The sequence below is a fragment of the Lagenorhynchus albirostris genome, chromosome 19 (assembly GCF_949774975.1).
Source record: "Lagenorhynchus albirostris chromosome 19, mLagAlb1.1, whole genome shotgun sequence".
NCBI lineage: Eukaryota > Metazoa > Chordata > Mammalia > Artiodactyla > Delphinidae > Lagenorhynchus > Lagenorhynchus albirostris.
The window spans coordinates 53314274-53339812 of NC_083113.1; the positions used below are offsets into that span (position 1 = coordinate 53314274).

Consider the following 25539-nt stretch of genomic DNA (forward strand, 5'->3'; position numbering starts at 1 on the left):
ATTAACAGACACACTGATACACTAGTTTACATATCAAGAGAAGGAGGCTAAAGAGCAAATGGAAAGGCCTCTCAGGTTGTTGGTGTCCTCAAATTAACACATTTGGGCACTGTAATTTAAAAGTATGCATGTTTGAAAGGAGCAAGTGTCAAAGTACGTGAATGAATAAGAGCATTGTCTATAATACTGAAACTGAAAGAGGGCTAGTATTCATTCAGTTCTTTCAACTTCAGAAAAAATCTAAATTTATATATTGCCTTACTAATAACTAACAAAATAAAACACATTTGTAACTTTGTTCTAAATCCACAAAATCAAGAATAGTGAAGGTTGTCATGGGAGAAACTCGTGGTCAAGGCCCTTCCATTAACTTTTGGTTCTTTACCATCAAGCAAGTTAATATTACAGGTCATAAAGGCTACAAAAAAGAAACAACAAAATTAAATAATATTCTTTTTTAGTTTATCAGTGAAATAGTCAAATATTTCAGAAAATAAAAAATTGTTTAAAAAAATATATCTCCACATGGTGACTTTGTTATTCTCAAAAATATATGTTACCTATGTGAACAAAGACTTTTTTTTTTTTTTTTGGCCTAAAGGAGTGAGCTGATTAGCATATTATGTGTCAATAAGACCTTGTTCCAAGTTTGGCATCTTCTTATTGCTTTTGCTTGCAGCTTTTTACTCTTTGCTTTCTGGTGATCTAGTGCTTTTTCCATGTCCTAGGTGAAATATTTGGTTTTATGATTGCATCTCAAACATTGTTGCTGCTTAGGACTGAATTTGAAACTGATCCCTTTCCTACTTTATCTTCCTTTTCCTGTGCTGTAACGAGAAATTTAGTGACTTCAGAAATCGTAGCTCGTGCTGCAGTAAAAATTTGGCAGGAGTCAATGCATCTGAATTAACTTAATCACAAAAGGATATCTAACCTTAAAATGCTCTTCAAAGACTTTTCCCTATTTAAAAAGTGAGCCTTCAAAAACTAAGATTTTTATAGTATGCTTTTTGAGAAACCATCCAAACTTTGGCAAACTATGCTTTAGGAACTGTTTATATTATCTTAGTTCAGTTCGTGGTAATAGTTTTTGTTTAGCTATATTTGAGAGTCTAGTACTTGTTAATGAATTGTAAGCTGGTATCAGTTTTTTTTTCTTTTTCTTTTGGTAAGATGTGGTGTATTTTAAAACCATTTAAATCCCATTTCTCTAATGAGATGTGTGTCTAAGGAGTAAGCCTTCAGATTTCAAGTTCTCTCATTAGCTGCCATAATGGTATGTCCCTGACAGCCCATTTTCCTGGAATTACATTAGAAAAGTCAGTCATGAGGATTTGGGTGAATAGCCATGAAACTAAACCTTCACAGAGTCATGAACAGTATCAGGACCAGTGGTTTTTATCTCAAATTAGTTAGATTTCTACTTTTCTTCACATACAGAGCTTAAAGCGAATGAAATTGCTGAGAGTCCTTTCACATTTACAGACTTAGTGAATAGTCCTAACCCTCCTGTGGTGTTGGAAATAAGACTAGTTTTATGCTATGTTTTCAAGTTAGCAGTCTTCAAGTTTTAGTAAGCGAGAAATTGTTTCATTTTAAAAGATACAAAGGGAAGAAAGGCTTGTAGTTTGAGCTAAATGGGAGAAGAAAGCCATTTTCATGTGTGTGTGTATGTGTGTGTGTGTATATATATGTGTATATATATATATATATATATACATACACACACACACACACACATACATGAAGTATAGATTTTCCAGCGGTTACTGAGGAGGGTCATACGTAGTGTTGGCTGCCTCTCAATATTCAGTGATTTAGCACAAGCAGTGAAGTTGAGGAGAGTACTGGTTAAAAAAGTAGAGAATTCTGAATGATGCCATTAAATGTAAATAAATCAACTTAACATCTTAGAATTTTCTTGAAAACCTTGCCAAAACAATAATGTACATTCTCCTAAAAGAAGGATAAGAGAATGCCAACAGCTCTTCCTGGCGCTGGCTAAATGGGCCCTACTGTTACTCTGAGAGAGACTGTCTCAGAGAAAAGCAGGCCCGGAGTCACTTCCTTCAGGAGGGAAACCGGGCAGGTGCCCCCAGAAGGCCCTGAAGGACTAGGACAAAACTGAGAGCACCTGTGCTTTCCAGGATGAAGCAGGCAGGACATCTCCCACATTTCCTTTGCCTCTGTGCCAGGGCTGCTTCTTGCTCTGTAAGTAAAGTTGTCAGGGAAGCAGCAAACAGAGGCATTCTAGATAACTAATTCTAGGATTCTAGATAACTAATTCTAGGATTCTAGATAACTAATTCCCTAAAGCACTGGTCCTCACCTGGGCCGGTTTTGCCCTTGTGGCACTTGGCAGTGTCTGAAGGCATTCTTGATTGTCACAACTGGGAGGGGACTATTGGCATCTAGTGGGTAGAGGGACAGAGATGCTTCTCAATATCCCTCTGTGCACAAAACAGCCCCACCACAAAGAATTATCCAGCTCCTGAATGCCAACAGTGAAGGTTGAAAAGTCCTGCCGGAGGCATAGGGCCAGTTGGTGGAGTGGAATTGTAAGCACTGCTATGGATGCAATATCAGCTGAGCATTGGAACATTAAAGAAGTATGTGTGTTCACAAAAATAAACTCAATGGATTAGAGACCTAAATGTAAGACCAGACACTATAAAACTCTTAGAGGAAAACATAGGAAGAACACTCTTTGACATAGATCACAGCAAGATCTTTTTTGATCCACCTCTTATAGTAATGGAAATAAAAACAAAAATAAACAAATGGGACCTAATGAAACTTAAAAGCTTTTGCAAAGCAAAGGAAACCATAAACAAGATGAAAAGACAACCCTCAGAATGGGAGAAAATATTTGCAAATGAATTGAAGGACAAAGGATTAATGTTCAAAATATATAAACAGCTTGCAGCTCAATATTAAAAAAACAAACAACCCAATCCAAAAATGGGCAGAAGACCTAAATAGACATTTCTCCAAAGAGGACCTACAGATGGCCAAGAAGCACATGAAAAGCTGCTGAGCATCACTAATTTTAGAGAAATGCAAATCAAAACTACAATGAGGTATCACCTCACATAGTTAGAATGGGCATCATCAGAAAATCTACAAACAACAAATGCTGGAGACGGTGTGGAGAAAAGGGAACCCTCTTGCACTGTTGGTGGGAATGTAAATTGATACAGCCACTATGGAGAACAGTATGGAGGTTCCTCAAAAAACTAAAAATAGAATTACCATATGACCCAGCAATCCCACTACTGGGCATATACCCAGAGAAAACCATAATTCAAAAAGACAGTATGGAGGTTCCTCAAAAAACTAAAAATAGAATTACCATATGACCCAGCAATCCCACTACTGGGCATATACCCAGAGAAAACCATAATTCAAAAAGACACCATGCACCTCAATGTTCATTGCAGCACTATTTACAATAGGCAGGTCGTGGAAGCAACCTAAATGCCCGTCGACAGATGAATGGGCATTCATGAATAAAGAAAATGTGGTACATATATACAATGGAATATTAGCCATAAAAAGGAACGAAATTGGGTCATTTGTAGAGACGTGGATGGATCTAGAGACTGTCATACAGAGTGAAGTAAGTCAAAAAGAGAAAAACAAATACCGTATATTAACGCATATATGTGGAACCTAGAAAAATGGTACAGATGAACCGGTTTGCAGGGCAGAAATAGAGACACAGATGTAGAGAACAAACGTATGGACACCAAGGGGGGAAAGCGGCAGAGGGTGGTGGTGGGATGAATTAGGAGATTGGGATTGACATATATACACTAATAAAATATATATATAATAGATAACTAATAAGTATAAAATAGATAACTAATAACCTGCTATATAAAAAATAAATAAAATTCAAAAAAAAAGTATGTGTGTTCAGAACGTACAATACCCAGAATGACGCTGATGTAAACACTTTAAGTGATTATGACATGTCGGCGTAGTTTCATCATTTGTAACAAATGTCCACACTCTGGGGATGCTGATCCTGGGGGAGGCTGTGCATCTGTGGTGGGGGGGAGGGGGCACATGGGTAATCTCTGTACCTTCCTCTCAATTTTGCTATGAACTTTAAACTGCTCTAAAAAATTGTCTTAAAAAAAAAAAGTACATGCGTTGTTTATAAAGAATGTGTTAGTAAAGTTGAATTCTCATAGTCTTATGTAAAATAATTTTTTTTCTTAATCTCTTTAGGATTTTTACTATAAACAACTTTTGAAATGTACAAATTGAAATTCATTTAGATTTTTTTTAAATTTCACACTACAAAAGCCAGCATCCAGAGGAGGTCTGATCGCAAATCTGCAACAAAAAGAACTGTTCACATTTTGAGTGTCTGGTAATATTTACAGTCAAGTTAACTGCACTAAAATGACAGAATTAGGAGGGACCCTAGGTATTAATCCCCTCATTTTATAGGGCAGAGTCAACAATGTCCAGGGGGAAAGCTGGGCTATTAAAAAAAAAAATCCTAGTTCTCAGCTCTTAGGAAAAACGATGATGGTGCTAGTTTTACTTGTTGCACTGGAGTTATCCTAAGACTGTGTTCAGGAAGATATACAATAGTTTTGATCTGAGAGATTAAACTGGAAAAGTACATTTTTTGCTACAACACTTCAAGGTGACACAAAATCAGTATGAGAGGCATGGTATAAATCTGCAGAGCAATGGTGTTTAGACTGGTGCAGTGGAAATTCAAGCAAAACAGGATGAGGAAAAGGGCCAGGGAATGAAGATGGCCCATGGATTAACAGGAGTCCCAAGCAAGGACCCTAAGTCGACAAGTTAGGAAGCTGAGTTCTGAGGACTTTTTTTTTTTTTTTTTTTTTTTTTTTTTTGCGGTACGCGGGCCTCTCACTGCTGTGGCCTCTCCCGTTGCAGAGCACAGGCTCCGGACGCGCAGGCCCAGCGGCCACGGCTCACGGGCCCAGCCGCTCCGCGGCATGTGGGATCTCCCCAGACCGGGGCACGAACCCGCGTCCCCTGCATCAGCAGGCGGACTCTCAACCACTGCTCCACCAGGGAAGCCCTCTGAGGACTTTTAAAGAGTGAAGACCCATCAAACTCCAAATGACAACTGGCCATGCCCACAGGATTTCTAGGTGATTTTGAACAGCTATTCATTAAAGGGAAATGATCCAGCTATTTGTATTTGATCTGATCACCACATTCAGGAAGACCACAGATCAAACCTCTGTTTGATTTGTTTTACATACATTACCTCCTCGTCTTTACCACATCCTATGTCAAATTGTTCCCATCTTACAGGAAGGAATGACATTCTGAAGGCTTCCTTCCTGCCTTATGTGATACTTTCCACCCAGTGCTCCAGCTGTTCCCTCACCTTGGAGATAAGTTGGCACCTTCAGACGCCCAAGGTGCACACCAGCCCTGACTAAACACAAGCTCTCTGTTGATTGGATTCTCCTTGGGTCACAGGAGAAAATGATCCCTGACCCTCATGAATTTGCTCAGGATAAAAAGAGATAATACCCAGAAGAGGCTTTGAACTCTTAGAACAGTGCCTTGCCAATTCAAGTGGAATTATTGTATCATGTGACCGGCTAGTGGAGCTCGGGTCAGAGTTTAGCCTGGGCATCAAGCGCACAGCACTGAATCTCTCCTGGCTCCAGTGCCCCAGTTAGCCTGGCAGACAGTGGGAGAGTGTTGCCCGTGGTACCAGGGACCACCCTCATCTGCCCTCAGTCACAGCCACAGGAGCCCGTTTCTTCCCCATCTGACTTTTCCGTAGCCCCTAAACTGCAGCACTAAGGCTGCACTGGACCCAAGCCCAGACACCCAAAAAGTCCCAGATGCGGGACTCCAACTGTGCAGCTCGGCCTGCTTGGCCAGCTGGGGGAGCCCGCAGGGAGACGGGCTGGGGCTCCCGTGCTTCGGGAGAGGTTGAAAGCAAATTTGATTCTGGGCTCAAGTCATAGCATGGTCCTGGAAGTACAGGTAAATTTCACAATAGGGGGCAAAGTCCAGAATAAAAAGAACATAGCTAAAAATTAGGGAAAGTCTCCCTGAGTAGCCAAAGCCCTACATACTTGTCCAAATGTCTCCGGGTCTTATTCTTAGTCTTCCCCTTGGCCTTGTCCCTCGTCTCTCTGTCAGATCTATACTCTTTCCGAGGTTTCCAGCCCCTATGGCCCTGCCCTTGCCCAGGAGCATCCCCACACCTCAGCCTGGCCTCACCCAGTAGTTGACCTCAGGCCCTGCAGGAGCCCTCTGTCGGGTGCTGCCACAGTTCCACTCGGTGATTTTTTTAATTTCAAAAAAGAATAGGGGTTTGGAAAGCTTTACTAATGAGACAGCCAAACATAACAGAATGAGGGGTGAAACACAGAGCCCTCCATGCTTGGTTTGGGGAGGACTAGAGGAACCAAAACCTAACTGAGATCATCACCTGGAGGTAGGAAGAGGGCCACTGGCACTGAATTGTAACATGCTTAACTCCTTAAAATGGCAGGATTTTTGTTAGTGACCTAGAACCCTAAGGGGGGGCTGCATTCTAGTAAACATTTAGCCTTTATCTAAACTTGGACATCAAAGACCAGTTCGGATGTCCTGATTTAATCTGAATAGAAATTGGGACAAGGCCTAGAGTGACTATCCACAGAGAAACAATTTAAACCACGGCTAACACAGATAAGATATCAGAGGGCCTTTAACAGGTACTTGAATAATTACCTAAAGAAAAAGATGCCAAATGCAAAGCATTCTTATCTATTCACAGAGGGATCTTCTAGTCAACATTTTGTTGACCAAATTATTTGCTCAAAAAAGATACTACAAACCTTTAAATTTGGCCCTTCCCTTGTTCAAACTGGCTCTCCTCAATTCTAAATTATTATATGTTTACCCCCAAAGCTATAGAATTTATAACCCTTATCTCAACAAATGAGTTTTTCTTAAGAAAAAAAAACATTATGTTGTAACTTGGATCAGTTCAAACTGCCTCAAGATCTCAACAGGTAAGTACATCTGGGCTGAGCAGGTGGGCTTTGTCCCTCATACTGGTGGATACTTTTTCCCTCCCAATCAAACACTTAAGACTGCTTTACATAGTGAGCTTATTCATTATTCTGCAGATTATAAAGAGGGGCTTGAAAAACCACTGACTTAGGTGGGCAGGCTGCCAGAGCTGGAGGGTCCTCAAACAGTACTGGGTCCAAGACCCCCACTGTCCAGACACAGTGGGAAATCAGGGCCTCTTCTTGGGGATGAATCCAGATGGTTTCTTCATTCAGAGAAGAAAGAATGAGTAGAACCTGTTAACTGCTTCTAGACTATAAAGTGTATGACCTCAAAAGGCAAAATACGCCTTTCAGTGACGGTTGTACTATAGTCACTCCTGCATTTCTGGTGTTTTGTAAAGACAAACCAACAAAACAAAACCAAAAAACCTAAACTTAGACAAGACATCACAAAGACCAGTTATGGAAAGCAGATGTTTACAAATACAGTCATATATTCTGTCTGCCCATCATTTAGGAGACGGAAAGCCTAGAGTTCAAGTACAACCTACCTTAAGCACATGCCAACTATGTAATTACAGAGCGGCTAAATGGTTATGCATATTACAGAATGGTTCTTCAGAGCATTTCTCTACATAGCATTGTCACTTCACATTTAAAATATAACTAATTTACAAAAGTTTAATTTATATACAACTTCAGGAAATACGCACTCGGGTAAAATGAGGGGAGAGGAAAGATGGAAGAAGGAAGAAAGTCACAGCCCCATTCCATACTTGTCTGTTTGGGGTTGTCGAGTTCCCAAATAGTAGTTATAAGGTAAGACTGGAGGAAGCATGTGTGCTGATAATAATCACAGCGACATTTAAAAAAAAAATTATTCTTAACCTGCCTCCCAAGATGAATTTTGTAGAATGGTAAGAAAAACTTCCCAGACACAGAGACCAGCATGAGGCTATAATATATGAAATATATGAAATGTGCGACAAGCATGAGGCTATAATATATGAAATCTGGGGCATATAGGAAACAAGGGATACCGTACATCCATGGATATAATATAAGGATACACCACCTGGGACAGAGGATATTCATTTGGACACAGGCTGGAATTTTTCTCTTATAACATTGTTTCTATTAAAGCAGATCTTTGTTGCAAGAGAAAATGCGGCAACAGACAGACATCTGCCAGGTTCAAAAGATCAAGAAACGATGTGGTCTACACATGCCCAGTACCCTTGGCTTAAGGCACTGGGGTTGAGGGGGCAGGAGCCCCTGCAGGTTGGCTCAGGGCTGGCATGGGGGCATCCCTGAGGGAGGCCCTTCAGATTCCCCACCATCCACTTGTCTTCCAGTGCAGAGATAAGTCAGGCAGAGGCTGAGACTGGCATTACCAGTTTGCGTTTTGTAAACGGCTAAGCAATAGAAGCAGGTAACACATAAATATCGGGGCTTTGAGAGCACATCAAAACCCGTACAATGAGGTTCAATTTCCCCTGATTATACTACAAAAAAGCACCAGGGGAGAGGGGGAGAGAAAAGTGTACGAGAAGACAAGGAGGAGGATGAGGAAGAGACTGGGGTTGGGGCAGGAGGGAGAGAGCGAAGAGAAGATGAACAACTTTCAGACGGTGCTTATTCCCAGGGAATTACATCATGGCAACTCAGAGGAGTCTGTGAGTGGGAACGGCCATAACAACTCTGCTCACCGTGAGGGACGGCAAGAGAGGTCTTGAGAACACTTTGGTCTCCAGCGTTTGGGGCCTGTTTTCTGGCTTGGCCGCTGTGAGAACGCGGTGTGGGGTTTTCATGGGAGGTCTCGGCTCCCTGGCTTTGAATTTGGCTTTGTAGGTCTGCGCTCCTTGTTTCTCCACAAGCTGCAGGGTGGCGAGATAGCGAACACTCTTGTGGTGGGGAGGGCACACCAGGTGTTTTTCAGGCAGGAGGGACCAGGGCAGGCAGCAGGGCTCGGGACCGGCCAGCAGGGATGTCCGGGCCGCCGGGGTGGGGAAAGGCTGCGTTTCCTTCACCTTGTGGTGCTTGGCCAGCTCAATGGGCCTCTTTTCACCTGTCCTGTCAACTGTTTTCACCCCATATGCACAAGCCACTTGCTCATCCTTCGCCACGCTCAGCCCCTTCTCTTCCTGCTGCAAGAAAAAGTTCTGACTCTTCTTACCTGGCACATCCAAGCCATTTGGGGGTGAAGACTTCAGGGCAGGTAGAACTAAATGGGCCTTGGAAGTCAAGGAGTCTGCCACGGAGGCACTTCCGTCAGCGCCTCCGCTGGGGCTTCCGGGGTCGTTGCCCCTCACAGCCTCGGGAGTGGCCCAGTCTTCCAGGCACCAAATAAACTCTTTTATTTGCAGACTTTTTTTCTCTCCCTGACTGTAAGTGGGAAAGCAGATCCTGTTAACTTCCCGGTAGGCAGTGTTGGGGCCTGGCGGGGGGCCCGGAGTCTGGAAGAGGCTGCCTCCATCCTTCTCCGGCCCTGCCTCAGCCGGAGCTGAAGCGCCCGACTCCAACTTCCCGGCCTCCGACTGAAGCCTGGCCTCCAGGCTCCCTTGGGAGAGGCTGACACAGAGTAAGCAGCTGCTGGCACTTTCTCCCATCTTCGCCTTTTTAAGCTTCTTCCTGGGCCAGATGCAGGCAGTTGGAGAAATCCTTCCCCAGCCTCGGACCTGCAAATAAAACAGCGTGTTACTCTCAGCTGAGCTGCCTAGACTCCAGTTGCCCCTACTTTGGCCCCATTCCCAGTTTGGCTGTCCTATTTAAATCAATATTTCTCTAAAAATTGACTTAAATGTTTTAGTTTTAACTTCTCATGCCTAGTTTAGCCTCATACTAAGCAATAGTATTTGTAACAGTATTTTTAAAGACGAAAATACTAAGCGATAGTATCTATAAATGGCCACATTGATGTGCTGACTCTACATTTTTTTAGATGTGCGTTAAAGTAAATTCAGAATTATTAAAATAAAATCAAAACTGTTTGTTCTTGTCCCCTCTGCCAGCCTTTCTTGTACTGCAGGGTCTGTTTACCACACCCGGGAGACTGCTGCTCGGAGAGGCTGAAGGAAAGGCAGAGGAGCAGAGGCAGACGCAGGGTCAGCAGGGCCCAGGCACACCCATGCCTGCGGCCACACCCGGAGTCCCCTGGCTGACCCTGCCACAGAGGTCACAGGTAAACAGAGCTGTTAGATAAAAACACAAGACCACATTCGGGATATACTTACACTAATTAGGGTTACCGAAAGCCAAGTTCAACTGGGTGCCTTGTGTTTTCATTTGCTAAATCTGGCAACCTTATATGGTAAAAAAAAAAAAAAAAGCAAAAACAGCTCCCACGATTTTACTATGTTCCAGGCACTGAGCTGAGGATCTCTTGGCATTCATTCATTTAATCCTCACAGGAGTGCTACAGTTTAGGTATTCTGATATCCAGGTTACAGAGGAGGAAACTGAGGCTTAAAATATCCTTACAGCCAACAAGTGCTGGCACATTCAGGAGGTCTGTGCCTCCCCAAGCAGAGGACAAGGAGAGCCTGTGCGGAGCAGCATCGTCTCCTGGGCCTGAAGGTGGGGCCCGCCTCTGGGCCTCCTGCACAAAAACATCCCTTTCCCATCATCCCCTTTTCACCCTCCACACCCTCTCACCTCAGGTGTTCAGCTCCCCAAATTCCTGTTAGAAATTCGTAAGTGTCAAGAAAAACTCCTTTTTATTTATTTTTTATTTTTTAAAGGGAACTTTTTATTTATTTATTTATTTATGTCTGTGTTGGGTCTTCTTTGCTGTGCGGGCTTTCTTTAGTTGCAGCGAGCAGGGGCTACACTCCATTGCGGTGGGTGGGTTTCTCATTGCAATGGATTCTCTTGTTGCGGAGCACGGACTCTAGGTACGCAGGCTCAAGTAGTTGTGGCACGAGGGCTCAGTAGTTGTGGCTCATAGGGTCTAGAGCGCAGGCTCAGTAGTTGTGGCGCACAGGCTTAGTTGCTCCGTGGCAGGTGGGATCTTCCCAGATCAGGGCTCGAACCTGTGTCCCCTGCATTGGCAGGCGGATTCTTAACCACTGGGCCACCAGGGAAGCCTGCAGCATCACTTTTTTAAAAAGTCTAGTAAGTGCTATTGGAGTCCGATACTTTCTTATTCCACAGGCCTAGCTCTTCCCAAAGACGTGCTGCTGAAACCTTGAATATGTTCTCATAAAAAAAGAAAAACATTTTCTTTAGCATAGTGAAGTCCCAGTTCTTGGACGGCTACAAGGCTGCTGCCCAGCACTGCACGCTGAGTCAGCCTGAGCACATCTTCCCCAGCTTCCCCCTCCCTCTGCCTCTGTTCTGGGAACCCCGTGCCTTCACGTGCTGCAGGGTCGGCACTGAATCTTCAAGAGGACCATGCTGCTTGCCTCACACCTCACTGCTCTTGACCCTGGCTCCCCAGGTGGTTTTCCAGCTTTTACAGAAAAGCAAGGGTCCCAGCCCATTTGCTAATAGGTCCTCAGGCTGACAGCCTCTCTCCAGATGGTGGCTTTGGTGGAGTGAGGCAAGTCGCTTGGTCCCCACCTCCACCCAGGCAAGGGGATTTGTCTCCAGGCTGTGTGTGTGGAAAAGGCCAACTCTGGCTTAACGGGATGTTGAGTGAGGGGAGCCTAAAATGTGCAGCAACCCCTGAGCTTTTGTCTTTCTGAATCTATTAAACAGGTCCAACTGAGTCAGCAAAGGCTCCCCAGTTGCCTGACCCTAAGAGTCACCTGAGCTGCTTTTCAAAATCCAGATTCCCGAGGCCCACCCCAACCTACTAAGCCAGTACTCAGGGGAGGGGCTTGGGAAGGGTCAGGGAATCCCTGGGAAGGTAGATTTTAAAAAGCACCCCAGGGACTTCCCAGGTGGTGCACTGGTTAAGAATCCTCCTACCAATGCACGGGGACATGGGTTTGATCCCCGGTCTGGGAAGATCCCACATGCCGCCAAGCAGCTAAGCGCATGCGCCAACAACTACTGAGCCTGCGTGCCACAACTACTGAAGTCCGCGTGCCTAGAGCCTATGCTGTGCAACAAGAGAAGCCACCGCGGTGAGAAGCGTGCAGTGAAGAGTAGCCCCCGCTCGCCGCAACTAGAGAAAGCCCGCGTGCAGCAACGAAGACCCAATACAGCCAAAAATAAATTAATTAAAAAATAAAATAAATATATCTTTTTAAAAAAATAAATAAAATAGAAAGCACCCCACATGGGAGATCCCTGGCAGTTCAGTGGTTAGGACTTGGCGCTTTCACTGCAGAGGCCCCGGGTTCAATCCCTGGTCCAGAAAACCAAGATCCAGCAAGCTGCAAGGCACAGCCAAAAAAAAAAAAAAAAAAAAAGGCACCCACATGAGCCTTGGGTCGAGGCTGATACAGAGGATCTACATCTCCAGGGTGTTCAGATGGCCGGGCAGGGGATCCAAGTCCCAGGGCAGGGGGCAATGACACCTTGCCTTTTTGGTCCTTACAGGTGAGGTGTCACAGGTAAGCTAGGTGTTTCCGAAAAGGTCTGGATGTCTGCCAGGACTTCGAGCCCAGCTGCAGTGCAAGGTGACTGTGCCTCCCTCCTGACTGAGTGTCCACAGAGCCACCAAGTGGTGTGGGCGTCCACAGGCTGCCACGGGGAGAAACAGCAGGGTAGTGATAGGAAAGGCTCCTGCACTGGGTCAGCCTGGGTCAACACTGTGCAGCCCTGAGACATCCCATCACCTGCCTCCTGTGAGGTCCCTTGGCTCTGCAAGCATAAGAAACTCTCAGGAATTGCTACCAGCAAAGTGTTCTCTGTCCTCCTCTAAATGCTGGCCCAGGGGTCCCTGGCACCAGCACAGAAAGGGTCAGGGGACCATGAGCCAGTGCAGGAAGCCAGCCTTTGCAGGGGGCAGGGACAAACCTCAGTCAACCCTCCTGAGGCAAGGCTGTCTGAGAGGTGGGGTAGGGCTGGGTGGGCAGGGGTCGGGGGCTGGACAGAGAGAGCAAAGAGTAGCAGGCAGCAGGCAGGAGGAAATGGTCATACCAGACAGTGTGAACAGCAATCGTACTCTCAGCATGGGACACGGGGCAATTTTTCCAATTAAAAGAAAATTCTTTTCCAACAGCCCTTGGTATTTCAAAGTAATTACCTTGAATAGTAAACTGAACCTTCTAACTTCTAAGCTTAGAAATGGAACCTTCTAACTTCTAAGCTTAGAAAGTTTTCCATGCTTAAATAGAACTCTCTACCACCTTGACTTACCTGATCTGGGTGTGTGTGTATGGAAGGTCATAGGTCATATATGCTTAATGAGGTGGGGGGGTGGCGTACAGTAGAGAGAGCACCAGAGGAGGCCCTGAAGACACATTCTTGCAACTGTCAAGTGGACTTGGGTAGAGTCACTCTGCCTTATTTTGGCCTCAGTTTCCATATTTATAAAATAAACCAATTAGATCAAGGTTTCTCAACATTGGCACTACCAACATTGGGGTTTTTTTATGGGTTGCATGTTTGTGTACCCTCCCCCGGCAAATTCCTATGCTGAAACCCTAATCCCCAGTTGATGGTATTTGGAGGTGGGTGTTTGGGAGGTGTTAGGGTTAGATGAGGTCAAGATGGCAGGGCCCTCATGATGGGATTAGTGCCCTTATAAGAAAAGGAGGGGACTTCCCTGGCGGTCCAGTGGTTAAGACTCCACACTTCCACTGCAGGGGGCAAGGGCTTGATCCCTGGTTGGGAAACTAAAGATTCTGCATCCCATATGCTGCATGGCACAGCCAAAAAATAATAAAATAAAATGAAATAGGGCTCTCACCAAGAACCCAACCATGCTGGGACCCTGACCTCGGACTGAGAAATAAGTGTCTGTTGCTTAAGCTACCCAGTCTATGGTATTCTATTACAGCAGCCCAAGCTAAGACAAGGCTGGATCATTTCTTTTTTCTTTTTTTTTTGGCTTCGTGGCATGTGGGATCTTAGTTCCCCCACCAGGGATCGAACATGTACCCCCTGCAATAGAAGGACAGAGTCTTAACCACTAGACCGCAAGGGAAGTGGTCCAAGGCTGGACCATTTATTGCGGTGGGAGCCACCCTGGGCATTGTAAGCACTCCTGGCCTCTACCCACTACATCCAGTAGCATCCTTTCTCCCTCCCCACCAGTTGTGACACTAGCAAGTGAGAATCATTGGATTAGACCAAATTCCCTTACAGTTCTAAATTTAGAACTGTATTTCTATTACTGATTCTAAGAATAGTCTAAGAATAAACCCACAGGGTTCTGAGTAGAACCACCAGGATAAAAATCTCAGGTCTCTTGGGGAATTAAGTAGCTTGGGTTAAGTTAAGCAGCTTGGGTTCTGGAGTCCAGAAGAGCTGGGTTCAAGCCCTGCCTTGCCCACTGCCTGGGTGATCTTTGACACATTTCAACTTTTGGGTGCTTTGGTATCCTTGTCCAAGAAGTGAGGCTGTCTCACATAATATTATGCCTCACATAATACCTGCCTCACAGAACTATTGAGAAAGTGAATGAATTGATGTACGTAAAGCATTCAGTACTGTGCTTGCCAATAGTGAGTGGCCATAAATACTCAATAAAAGGTACAGCTATTATCATCATTAACATTCTACCTCTGTTCCAAAAGGTTTCTATATTTCATCATTTACACTTTTTTTTTTTGGCAATAGTAACTGTTTTTGAAAATAGTAAAAGAAAAGGCTTGTATCAAAACACTGACATGCAAGAGACCTAACTCAAGAAAATACTCACTGCTTCTTCCCATCCAGTTCCAATGACAAATTCTTTGGCTTCTTCATCTTGTTCAAGTGTAATGTCACTGATATTGAGAAGACAACAAACGTGATTCTTTTCACTTCTTTCATCTGGACAAGTATAGTTTAATTCAGTTTCTTCTGTGCTTTGAATTTCATTATTTTCACTATTTTCTAATTCAGTCTCATTTTTCAGACTGAGATCCATTACTGTGATGGTTGCTTAAAGTCTTTAACATCTTCTTCCTGTGGTTTGAAATGCAAATTGAACTTAGCATTTAGTATTGTTTTTTGTTTTTTTTTTTTTAAAGCAATTCAACAACTCAGGCGAAATATCTTCAAGATATGTTCAGGAATAGACAGAAGAAATATTACAAAATCATCCTTTGCCAGCTATTGACATTGTAAAAGATAAGGCTAATTTTAAAGACTGATGGATTTAAAGACCAAAGTTGGAAGTGAAGAAAAGAGGGTAGAAAGATGTTACCACAGACTCTGTCTCTCGTGATGGGGTACCAAGTGCCCCTACAGAGTAGGAATGTAGGGTTAAGCATCCCTACCCTCCACTCCCAAAACATCCAAATGATACTGTGCTAATATGAAGAGAACCATCGTGCTATGTGTGACTGATGCATCCCAGCCACCTCCTCTGTCCTGTCCGAACAGCCCTGGATGTCGGCTTGGGGATCCTTTGGCTTCTGAGGAAGCTGGTGGAGAATGTGGTCAAAGCTAAGTCAATTGGTTCACCTTCATCCACCCTATATGAAGCTGTCCACATAGAGAGGGGAACTCTGGACACAGACATGCTTAGAGGGAAGACAATGTGAGGAGACCCAGGGACGAGACGGTCATCAACAAGTCAAGGAGAGAGGCCTGGAACACATCCCTCCCTCACAGCCTCAGAAGGTACCAACCCAGGGGGAGGGATAAATTAGGAGTCTGGGATTAACATATACACACTGCCATGTGTAAAACAGATAACCAGCAAGGACATACTCTATAGCACAGGGAACTATACTCAATATTTTATAATAACCTATAAGGGAAAAGAATCTGAAAAAGAATATATATATTCTTTCTGAAAAAGAGTATATATATTATAGATATAATTATATATTATATCTATTATGTATATATATAACTGAATCACTTTGCTGTACACCTGAAAGTAACACAACACTGTAAATCAATTATACTTCGATATAACAAAAAAAAAGTGAGGGACTTCCCTCGCGGTCCAGTGGTTAAGACTCTGCACTCCCAACGCAGGGGGCACAGGTTCGATCCTAGGTCAGGGAACTAAGATCCCACATGCTGCACAGCGTGGTCAAAGCAAACAAACAAACAAAAAAAGTAAAAAGACAACCCAGAAAAAAAAAAGAAGGAACGAACCCTGCCAACACCTTGACTTTGGACTCCAAGTCTCTAGAACTGAGACAGTAAACTTCTGTTGTCTGTGGTGCTTCGTGGTGGCAGTCCTAGCGAACTGATAGAGTAGGTGGTGGTGATGATGGTGTCGGTGGCTGTGGTGGTGGTAGGTGGTGGTGATGATGATGCTGTCTATCTTTAGCTGATGTTTTTCCAGCTTGAAAAATAGGACTTGGCATTCATAAGCCAGCCAAAGTGTTAGGAAAGTAATCATCCTTATCAGGAGAGCACAGACTCGGGTTCCAATCCTATGTCCTAGCTGTCTGTTTTGTTGGGTGAGTTACTTTTCCAGGTCTGTTTGCTCATCTATAAAACCAGCATGATTGTAATACAGTCCCACAGATGGGTTCCTCCTGGGGACCCCGCAAGCTGTGTGGATGGACTCTAATGCCCAGGCAATGACCACCAATATTACATCAGCACAATGGCTGCTGATGAATGGCCAGGGCCTTCCTGAGGAAAACTTTGCTTGTAATGAGACAGAGGCCACTGGGGACCACACGCCTTGCTCTCTCACCCCAAAGTGACCCCTGCCAGAAGCATACATTTTCACTTTCTGTCTAGGTAGAGATCAGCAACTTCTTATAACAATATCTGTTTAATTACCATTTTGGCTTTTTCACATAGGCTTAAAATGGCATTTTGATGCTAATCAAGTTCCATGTACCTATGGAAGGTCAAATATCTTTGGGCATCCTAATCTTTTCCAATATGACATCAGAGGAAATGAATGAACACTGAAAGGGAAAGAAATGATATTACAAGTGACTGAAAACTAGAAGCGCTATTCTGTTTCCAAACAGAAGTATGATTAAGGACCAGACAGATTGTGCAAACCAGCCTGGGCCTTTCATATTGTGAAATTTCACTTCAGTTGCTGCCCAGGCCAAAGAAGCTCCTATGAGTACACTCATACCTTTGTAATTTTGAATTACAAATGCAAATACCACAGAACCCATAGACTTAACAAGTGTACAATTGGAAAGAAAAAAAGCAGAGAATCAAAAGCGAAGTCATTTCTTAAATAATAAAATAAATTTGAACTTGAGGTTAATAGAGCAAAGAAACAGATACTGTTTAGGAGAGATTAAGTGTAGTTAGAATGTTCAAATCAATAAGAAAAATGTTCTGTGCTTGAAGTATCTCCACTGACAAGGTGCTCACTACTTAAAGAGACTGTTCCAATGGCAAGGTACTCTAATTTACTGATTCCTGAACTCAGCTGCATCTTGGAATCATCTGGGGAACTTTATAAAAAGTAAAAATGCCCAGACTATACCCACAGAAATTCTGATTCTTGTCGGTCTGGGCACAGCCTGGCCATCAGAATTTTTAAAATCGCCCTAGATGATTGTAAAATCCTGCAAAGTTGGAGAACTACCACTCTGTTAGAAAGAGCATCCTTATATTGAACCAGGACTTCTTTCCCTGCCCATTCAACATCGTCCACTCCCTGGTCCTCGTTTTGCCCTCCAGACCAAGGCAGGAAGCCTTCCCATCCACGGATGGGTTTCTGGAGGTCTATGATGCCTCTGCAAACGCTCAATCATTTTTTGGGGGAAGGGCTTGCATCAGAGGTACAAAGCAGTCTGTCACTACAGAGGATTGAAGAATCATTGATCCAGAGGCTGGCCACTGCCTCAGCCTCCCAACAGCCCTATGGAAATGCTCCATGTACTCTTCTCTCTTACAGGTTAACCATCTCCAGCTCCTCCATCTACTTCTCACATGTCAAGAGAATACGTGAAACCTGAGGGGAAGACTATATCCCTATCTCTATCTCTATATCTAGAGAGGAGAACCACAGAGGCCAAAGATGTGGTATTAGGTGAGCCCCCCCGTTTTTTTTTTTTGGCAGCGTTGGGTCTTCGTTGCTGCGTGCGGGCTTCCTCTAGCTGCGGAAAGCGGAAGGCTACTCTTGGCGGTGCAAGGGCTTCTCACTGCGGTGGCTTCTCTTCTTGTGGAACATGGGCTCTAGGCTCACAGGCTTCAGTAGTTGTGGCTCACAGGCTCAGTAGTTGTGGCACACGGGCTTAGTTGCTCCGCAGCCTGTGGTATCTTCCTGGACCAGGGATCGAACCCGTGTCCCTGCATTGACAGGCAGATTCTTAACCACTGCACCACCAGGGAAGGCCCAAGCCCCTATTTTAGAGTCAGTAGAGGGAATTCGCTGGTGGGTCAGTGGTTAGGACTCCACGCTCCCACTGCAGGGGGCACAGATTCGATCCCTGGTTGGGGAACTAAGATCCCTCATGCGACAGCCAAACAAACAAACAAAAAGAAACAAACAAAAATCAACAACAACAACAAAAACTAGAGTAAGTTAGAAGACAGACCTGGTGAAGGCACCAGAAGAGGTTCCAGTCACATTATATTACCAAGTGCCAAAGGAAACCCAGGTAACAACAATAATCTAATAATAAAACTTACTGTTACATAGCTCTTACTATGTGCCAGGCACTGCTCTATGCACTTTACTTATTCGTTATAAATGCTACATTTTTATTGGGCTGGCCAAAAAGTTCGTTTGGGTTCTCCTGTAACATCTTGTGGAAAAACCTGAACAAATTTTTGGCCAACCCAATATAAGTACTTTGCTCATTTAATGGGCGGATCATGGGAACTATACTGACTCCTTATGACTGAAAACAAAGCATCATCTCTGAGTTGGTAAATGCAGTATTCTTAGTCAAATGGTCAGATTACTGCATACCAGATTGCTAGGTGCTCCTCTGGAACACTGGTGTTCTCAAGCTGCTCCACTACTAAAACAGAATATTGGTGGGCTTTTCCTAATTAGAAAAACTTCAGTAAGTGTAAAGAATCATCTTAATTTTCAGTTTTCCTCCTATAAACACGCCTTCAAGATTTTTAAAAATATTTAATTAGTTTATTTATTTATTTTGGCTGCATCGGGTCTTAGTTGCAGCACGTGGGATCCTGTTGCAACATAGCGCGGCATGCAGACTCTTAGTTGCGCCATGCAAGTGGGATCTAGTTCCCTGACCAGGGATGGAACCTGGGTCCCCTGCACTGGGAGCTCAGAGTCTTACCCACTGGACCACCAGGGAAGTCCTGTGCCTTCGAGATTTATTGCCCATTCTTGTCCTCCAGCTCATGTAAGAGGTGACAAATAGAAACGTGCAAGAAGCAATCAAAGGTCAACTGAAAGAGTGGATATGTGATTTCTTACAAATTACATGCAGTTTTCCTTTTATGTTGGAATGCAGAAATCTGCAGTGATATAATATTCACTTTCTGATGATAAAATTATGCCTTGTTTATAGATTTGAAGTAAATCAGAACTCATGTTCTTCCACTTCTTGATTTCCACGGACCTTTACAACCTGATTTGGTTTAAGAATCACTGGTGTAAAGTATACATAAAAGTCCATATGTTTTCCAAGAAAATTACATCAAGGAAACACAAAGATCACAGTGAAAATGCTCCCATGGGAAAATGCATTTGCAGATGCAACTAGAAGATTGGATTTGGAGTACAAAGCAGGAAGGCACACAGATGTATGCCAGAAGGTATTAAATTCTCTGACATACGCTACTGAAGTGGCTAGAACTGAAATATACAAAGAAGAAAATTTTGACTGAGGTGCAAGCCCCGAAAGTACATGTTTAGATAAACAAGAATAAACCCAAAGAAAAACTGATCCAAGGAACTTAAGCTATGTGGAAATGAAATAAAGAAGATGAATGAGAGTCTAAGAGCCTATGGAAATTCAGTATGATACAGAAAATATCATTTCTAGTAGCATTTAAAGTAAACAGAAATGGGATCTCCCTGGTGGCGCAGTGGTTAAGAATCCTCCTGCCAATGCAGGGGGCACGGGTTTGAGCTCTGGTCTGGGAAGATCCCACATGCTGCGGGGCAAATAAGGCCGTGTGCCACAACTACTGAGCCCGCATGCAACAACTAATGAAGCCCGTGCTCCTAGAGCCCATGCTCCGCAACAAGAGAAGCCACTGCAATGAGAAGCCCCTGCACCGCAACTAAGAATAGCCCCCGCTCGCGGCAACTAGAGAAAGCCCACGCGCAGCAACGAAGACCCAATGCAGCCAAAAATAAATAAAGTTGCAAAAAAAAACAGAAATGGAAAGAAAATAATCAGCAAAAAACCTGTAAAGTATGTTATTATTTTACCAATTAAACATAAGCCGTTATGATTTGTTTCAAAAGTCCTGCAAGGGGGTGGGTGTGGCCATGGTTAAAGAGAGAATGAGGAGATAAAAGTAGCCACAAATTCTGTTTGTTGTAGAAGGGTATGAGGACACGGAGGTTACTTGCACTATTCTCTCTACTTTTATGTCACTGTGAAATTTTCCATAATAACATGTTTTTTAAGCCATCGTGTTATCAGAATATGGTGGAGGTGAGCGAAGCATGAATTTTGACCTTAAGCAAACTGAAGTAAATGTATCAAAGAATAGATTACACGGTTTGTATAATTTTAAGCTGGAGTAAAGACCTTGAAGAGGGACTTACATAAAGAGAACAGATGTACCACAAAGTCAAAAATACCAGAGAATAAAGCTTACGAAGGTGACTTGGAGACACTCCATAAATAATTGGCCAACTACTCATAAGTCAAAGTACTCAAAGCCTTCTCATTGAATTTACTGAATGCAAAAGAAAGGGCTTGAAATGCAGAGGAAAAAAAAGTAGACATTACCTTCCAGATCTCTGACCCCACACTATGATGGTGTAGTATGTTAATGAAAAAGTACAGAGACTACCAAATGCCTTTTTGTTATACATCTGGCAAAATCAATGGCGCTTTGACAGCCTAACCAATCTGTAACTTAGAATACAAAGTGTCCTGCTCCTGAAATGAACAAAGATTTCCATTAAGCTGCCACTGGCCGGTGGCAGAGGCACACCGCTATTACAGCGGAGTCCAGCAAAAGGACACGTCTTCTGTTGCTATGCTCATGGATGTGTTGGATGAAAGTTAAAATAGGGTGGCAGGGGTTGAAATTCTTGTAAACCAGGAACAATGACCATATCTACTAAACCAGGAACAATGACCATATCTACTATTTGCAAATAAATAATGCTGCCCAGAGAGAAACCTACTTGAAAAGAGAAGACCCCCCCACCGCAACCCCAACCAAGAACACAAAGACATTTCCAAAAGGCTAGTAGCTGAAGAGAAGCTAAGAAAAGGGATAGCAGAAGACACAAGAAGAGACAGATAGAGTATGCTATATCATTACATAAAGAAACTTTGTATTTCCTTGGTCAAGAAGGTGATAATGTAGTTACTTTATCATTTTAACAAAAGTAGAAATGGGTCTATTTGAAAATGCCCATAAAACTCTGAATTTTTGTTTGTTTTGTGTGTGTTTGCCCCCGATATGGCTTAAGCTGTCAGGTTCTTTTTGGAAAAGGTTGCCCTGGCAGCCTTACCAGGGTATACTTCAGTTTGACATGGTCACTGTCTGTTAGCCTCAGCTACCTAGTATTAGTCAAGATAGTCAAGGTTATCATGCAATAACAGGCAATCCCAGGGTTTTTTCTTCCAGTGGTAAAAAACAACATAAATTTATTTCTAACTCATGCTACATGTCCACTGTATGATGTTTTGGACTCTGTGGCACATTATCCTCACTCTGGAACTTGAACTGATGGAGACACCATCCTGGGAAACCGTAGCCAACTGCGATGGCAGAATGTGATGGCAAACATGGGGAATCACTGGCTCTTGTTTATTTATTTTTTTGTGTGTGGTACGCGGGCCTCTCACTGCTGTGGCCTCTCCCGCTGCGGAGCACAGGCTCCGGACGCGCAGGCCCAGCGGCCATGGCCCACGGGCCCAGCCGCTTCACGGCACATGGGATCCTCCCGGACTGGGGCACAAACCCACGTCCCCTGCATCAGCAGGTGGACTCCCAACCACTGTGCCACCAGGGAAGCCCTCACTGGCTCTTAGATGTTTCTGCCCAGAAGTAACTCATATGACTTCAGTCCCCATGTGATTAACTGGAACAAGTCACAAGGTACTGCTTAGCTTCAAGGAGAAGTGGAGATAATACTTCCTCCTCTATCTCCAGAAGGAAAAGGAAGCCAGGTTTTGGTGACCAGTAGTAATGTCTTGGTTCCACACTGGTCTGGTATCATCAGAGGTGAGATACAAAGCAAATGACCTTTAATAACTATAAATATCGCTACCTAAAATGTAGACATTTGTGGTCTTTGAAAATAGAGTCCAGGGGCCCTGGAAATGGGAAGTCCTAGATCTTGGGAAGATAGGACTATAAAGTTAAAATTATTTTCTTAAAACTGTTTTCAATTTTCGGGATTCAAAAACGTATGTGAAAATACAAAGGCCCAAGAATAGATAGACAATCCCAAAGAAAAAGTTGGAGGAATAACTGCTGAATATCAAGGTATGAATCTAGAGCAGGATTTATTATAGATATTAACAAACTGGTTTTTAAATTTATTAGGAAATGTAAAAGGAACTATAATAGCTAAAACCATTATGAAAATGAAGAACAAAATGGAGGAATCACATTACCCAGTTTAAAAAATTACCATAAAACTATAGGAATCAGTATGGTATCTTGTTGTGGTCATCCATTTACAATGCTTGGTGTCAGTTTATTTAGCTCTTGTAAAAATAAAATACAGTGTGTGTGTGTGTGTGTGTGTGTGTGTGTGTGAAAAAAAAAGAAAGAAAAACGTTCTGGAGGTGGACAGTGGTGATGGGTGCACCAACAATGTGAATGTAGTTAATGCCACTGAACTGTACACTTAAATATAGTGGAGATGGTAAGTTTTATATTATGTATATTTTATCACTATTTTTTAAAATAAAGAATAATGCCTTTTTAAACTCAAAAACAAAACAACAAACAAACAAAAATTACCATAAAACTATAGGAATCAGTATGGTGTTGGTGAATGCAGAGACAAACAGATCAATGGGCCAGAATAAAGAGTTCAAAAATATGCCCACATAAACACGGCCAATTGATTTTTGACAAAGATGCAAAAAAAATTAATTGCAGAAAGAACATCTTTCAACAAGAATGTTGCGATAACTGGCCATTCATATGCAAAAAAATTAACTCAAAATGGATCATAGATCTAAATATAAACCATAAAACTATATAACTTTTAGAAGAAAATACAGAAAATCTTTAAGAACTGGGGTTAGGCAAAGTGTTCTAGACATGACACCAAAAGCATGATCCATAAAATAAATAAATAAATAGATAGATAGATAGATAAACTGTAAATAGATAGATAGATAAACTGGTCCTCATTAAAATTATGAACTTTCACTCTGCCAAAGGCTCTGTTGGAGAATGAAAAGAAACAAGCTACAGACTGGGAGAAAATATTTGCAAATCGCTTATTTGATAAAGGACTTCTATCCAGAATATGTAAAGAACTCTGCAAACTCAATAGTAAGAAAATAACAACAAATAGAAAATTGAAAAATTATTTTTGCCAAATACAAGATGGACAAAACACTTGAACAGACACTTCACCAAAGAGGATATAATAAGCACATACTTCTTAGAGGGACAAAGGGCATTCAGCCACCCAAGACTGAGCAATAACAGGTCTGTGATGCCTAGCTCAGTGTGTGCCTACCCTATGCCGGGAGATGCAGGTAACCTGTTGAACCCCATTTGTGATGGGGATCAGGGATCACAATTATTCCCCACAAAAAAAAAAAGCACATAAAAAGACATTCAACATCATTAGCCATTAGGGAAATGCAAATTAAAACCACATATTAAAATGGCTAAAATTAAAAATAGTGACCCAGAAATCCCACTACCGGGGATGTACCGAAGCAACCTAAGTGTCCATTGACAGATGAATGGATAAAGATGTGGCACATATATACAATGGAATATTACTCAGCCATAAAAAGAAACGAAATTGAGCTATTTGTAGTGAGGTGGATGGACCTAGAGTCTGTCATACAGAGTGAAGTAAGTCAGAAAGAGAAAAACAAATACGGTATGCTAACACATATATATGGAATCTTAAAAAAAAATGGTTCTGAAGAAACTAGGGGCAGGACAGGAATAAAGAGGCAGGTGTAGAGAATGGAATTGAGGACACGGGGAGGGGGGAGGGTAAGCTGGGACGAAGTGAGAGAGTGGCATGTACATATATACACTACCAAATGTAAAAGAGATAGCTAGTCAGAAGCAGCCACATAGCACAGGGAGATCAGCTCGGTGCTTTGTGACCACCTAGAGGGGTGGGATAGGGAGGGTGGGAGGGAGACACAAGAGGGAGGAAATATGGGGATATATGTATATGTACAGCTGATTTACTTTGTTATAAAGTAGAAACTAATACACCATTGTAAAGTAATTATACTCCAATAAAGATGTTAAAAAATATATATTGACAATACCAACTGTTGGCAAGGACAGCAGCAACTGGAATTCTCATACATTGCTGATAGAAATGCAAAATGGTAAAGCCCCTCTAGAAAACAATCTGGCAATTTCTTATAAAGGGAGACATACACTCACCAAACTATGCAGCAATCCTACTCTTGATTACTATTCTAGAGAAATTAAAACTTATATTCACACAAAATCTGTACATGAGTATTTAGAGCAACTCTGTTCATAATTGCCTCAAACTGAAAACACCCCAAATATCCTTCAATAGGTGAACAGGTAACCCAACTGGTATATGCATACAATGGACCACTACTCAGCAATAAGAAGAAACAAACTCTCTCTACGTATAATGACATGGATAAATCTCAAAGGCATTATGCTGAGTGAAGCCAGTCATTTTCAAAAAATTGTACTGAATGCTCTACAGTATACAGGAGTGTATACTCTATATGACATTCTCAAAAAGACAGAACTATAGCAATGGTAGACAGATTGGTGTCTATATATATATGTTAAAATTCATAGAACTTTACACAAAAAGTCAATTGAGATAGCACAACATAACCAAAATTTTGGTAAAGTTTAAAAAATGCCTGTTGATAAAGTGTAAAATGTCAATGGTAGGAGAGTAAATGGGTATAATTTGGAAAAGAGTTTGGCATTAAAGATGAAAATTTACATTAAAAAATAACTCATGAGAGCTCTTTATAAACTATGTATAACTATGAGACATTATTCTTACATAAGTGTTACGTTAATCGTTGGATCTGAGGCTTAAATTGGAAGTGTACATTTTTATTAGTTGGGCCTTTGTTGTAAATGACAGAATCCTCATTGATTTTTTTTTAACCTCATAACTCCTAATTTGTCTCTCTTCCCTTCCTTCTCTTGATTGTAACCACAAGTTGTTTTTTTTTTTCAAAACAAACAACTTTTT

The 25539-nt window shown here is 42.5% G+C and overlaps 1 protein-coding gene across 2 annotated transcripts; it reads right to left on the reverse strand.

Annotated features, from left to right (window-relative positions):
- Window positions 1-803: 803 nt before the first annotated feature.
- C19H16orf46 (chromosome 19 C16orf46 homolog) lies at window positions 804-14988 on the reverse strand. Of its 2 annotated transcripts, XM_060131475.1 has the most exons (3): window positions 14779-14988; window positions 8732-9700; window positions 804-827 (listed from the first exon to the last, which is right to left on the reverse strand). In XM_060131475.1, the coding sequence occupies exons 1-3, from the start codon at window positions 14986-14988 to the stop codon at window positions 804-806; spliced, it is 1203 nt and encodes a 400-aa protein (XP_059987458.1). The 2 variants fall into 2 exon arrangements, with proteins under 2 accessions (XP_059987458.1, XP_059987457.1); XM_060131474.1 differs by lacking the exon at window positions 804-827 and having other exon boundaries at window positions 8687-9700.
- Window positions 14989-25539: the final 10551 nt, after the last annotated feature.

What these genes read in the sequence shown, in the direction of transcription:
- C19H16orf46 (XM_060131474.1), bottom strand. Translation starts at nt 14,988, where the DNA reads ATGGATCTCAGTCTGAAAAATGAGACTGAATTAGAAAATAGTGAAAAT. An exon ending in GAACTGGATGGGAAGAAGCA is followed by an intron (nt 9,701 to 14,778) that starts GTGAGTATTTTC and finishes TTTTATTTGCAG; the next exon opens with GTCCGAGGCTGGGGAAGGAT.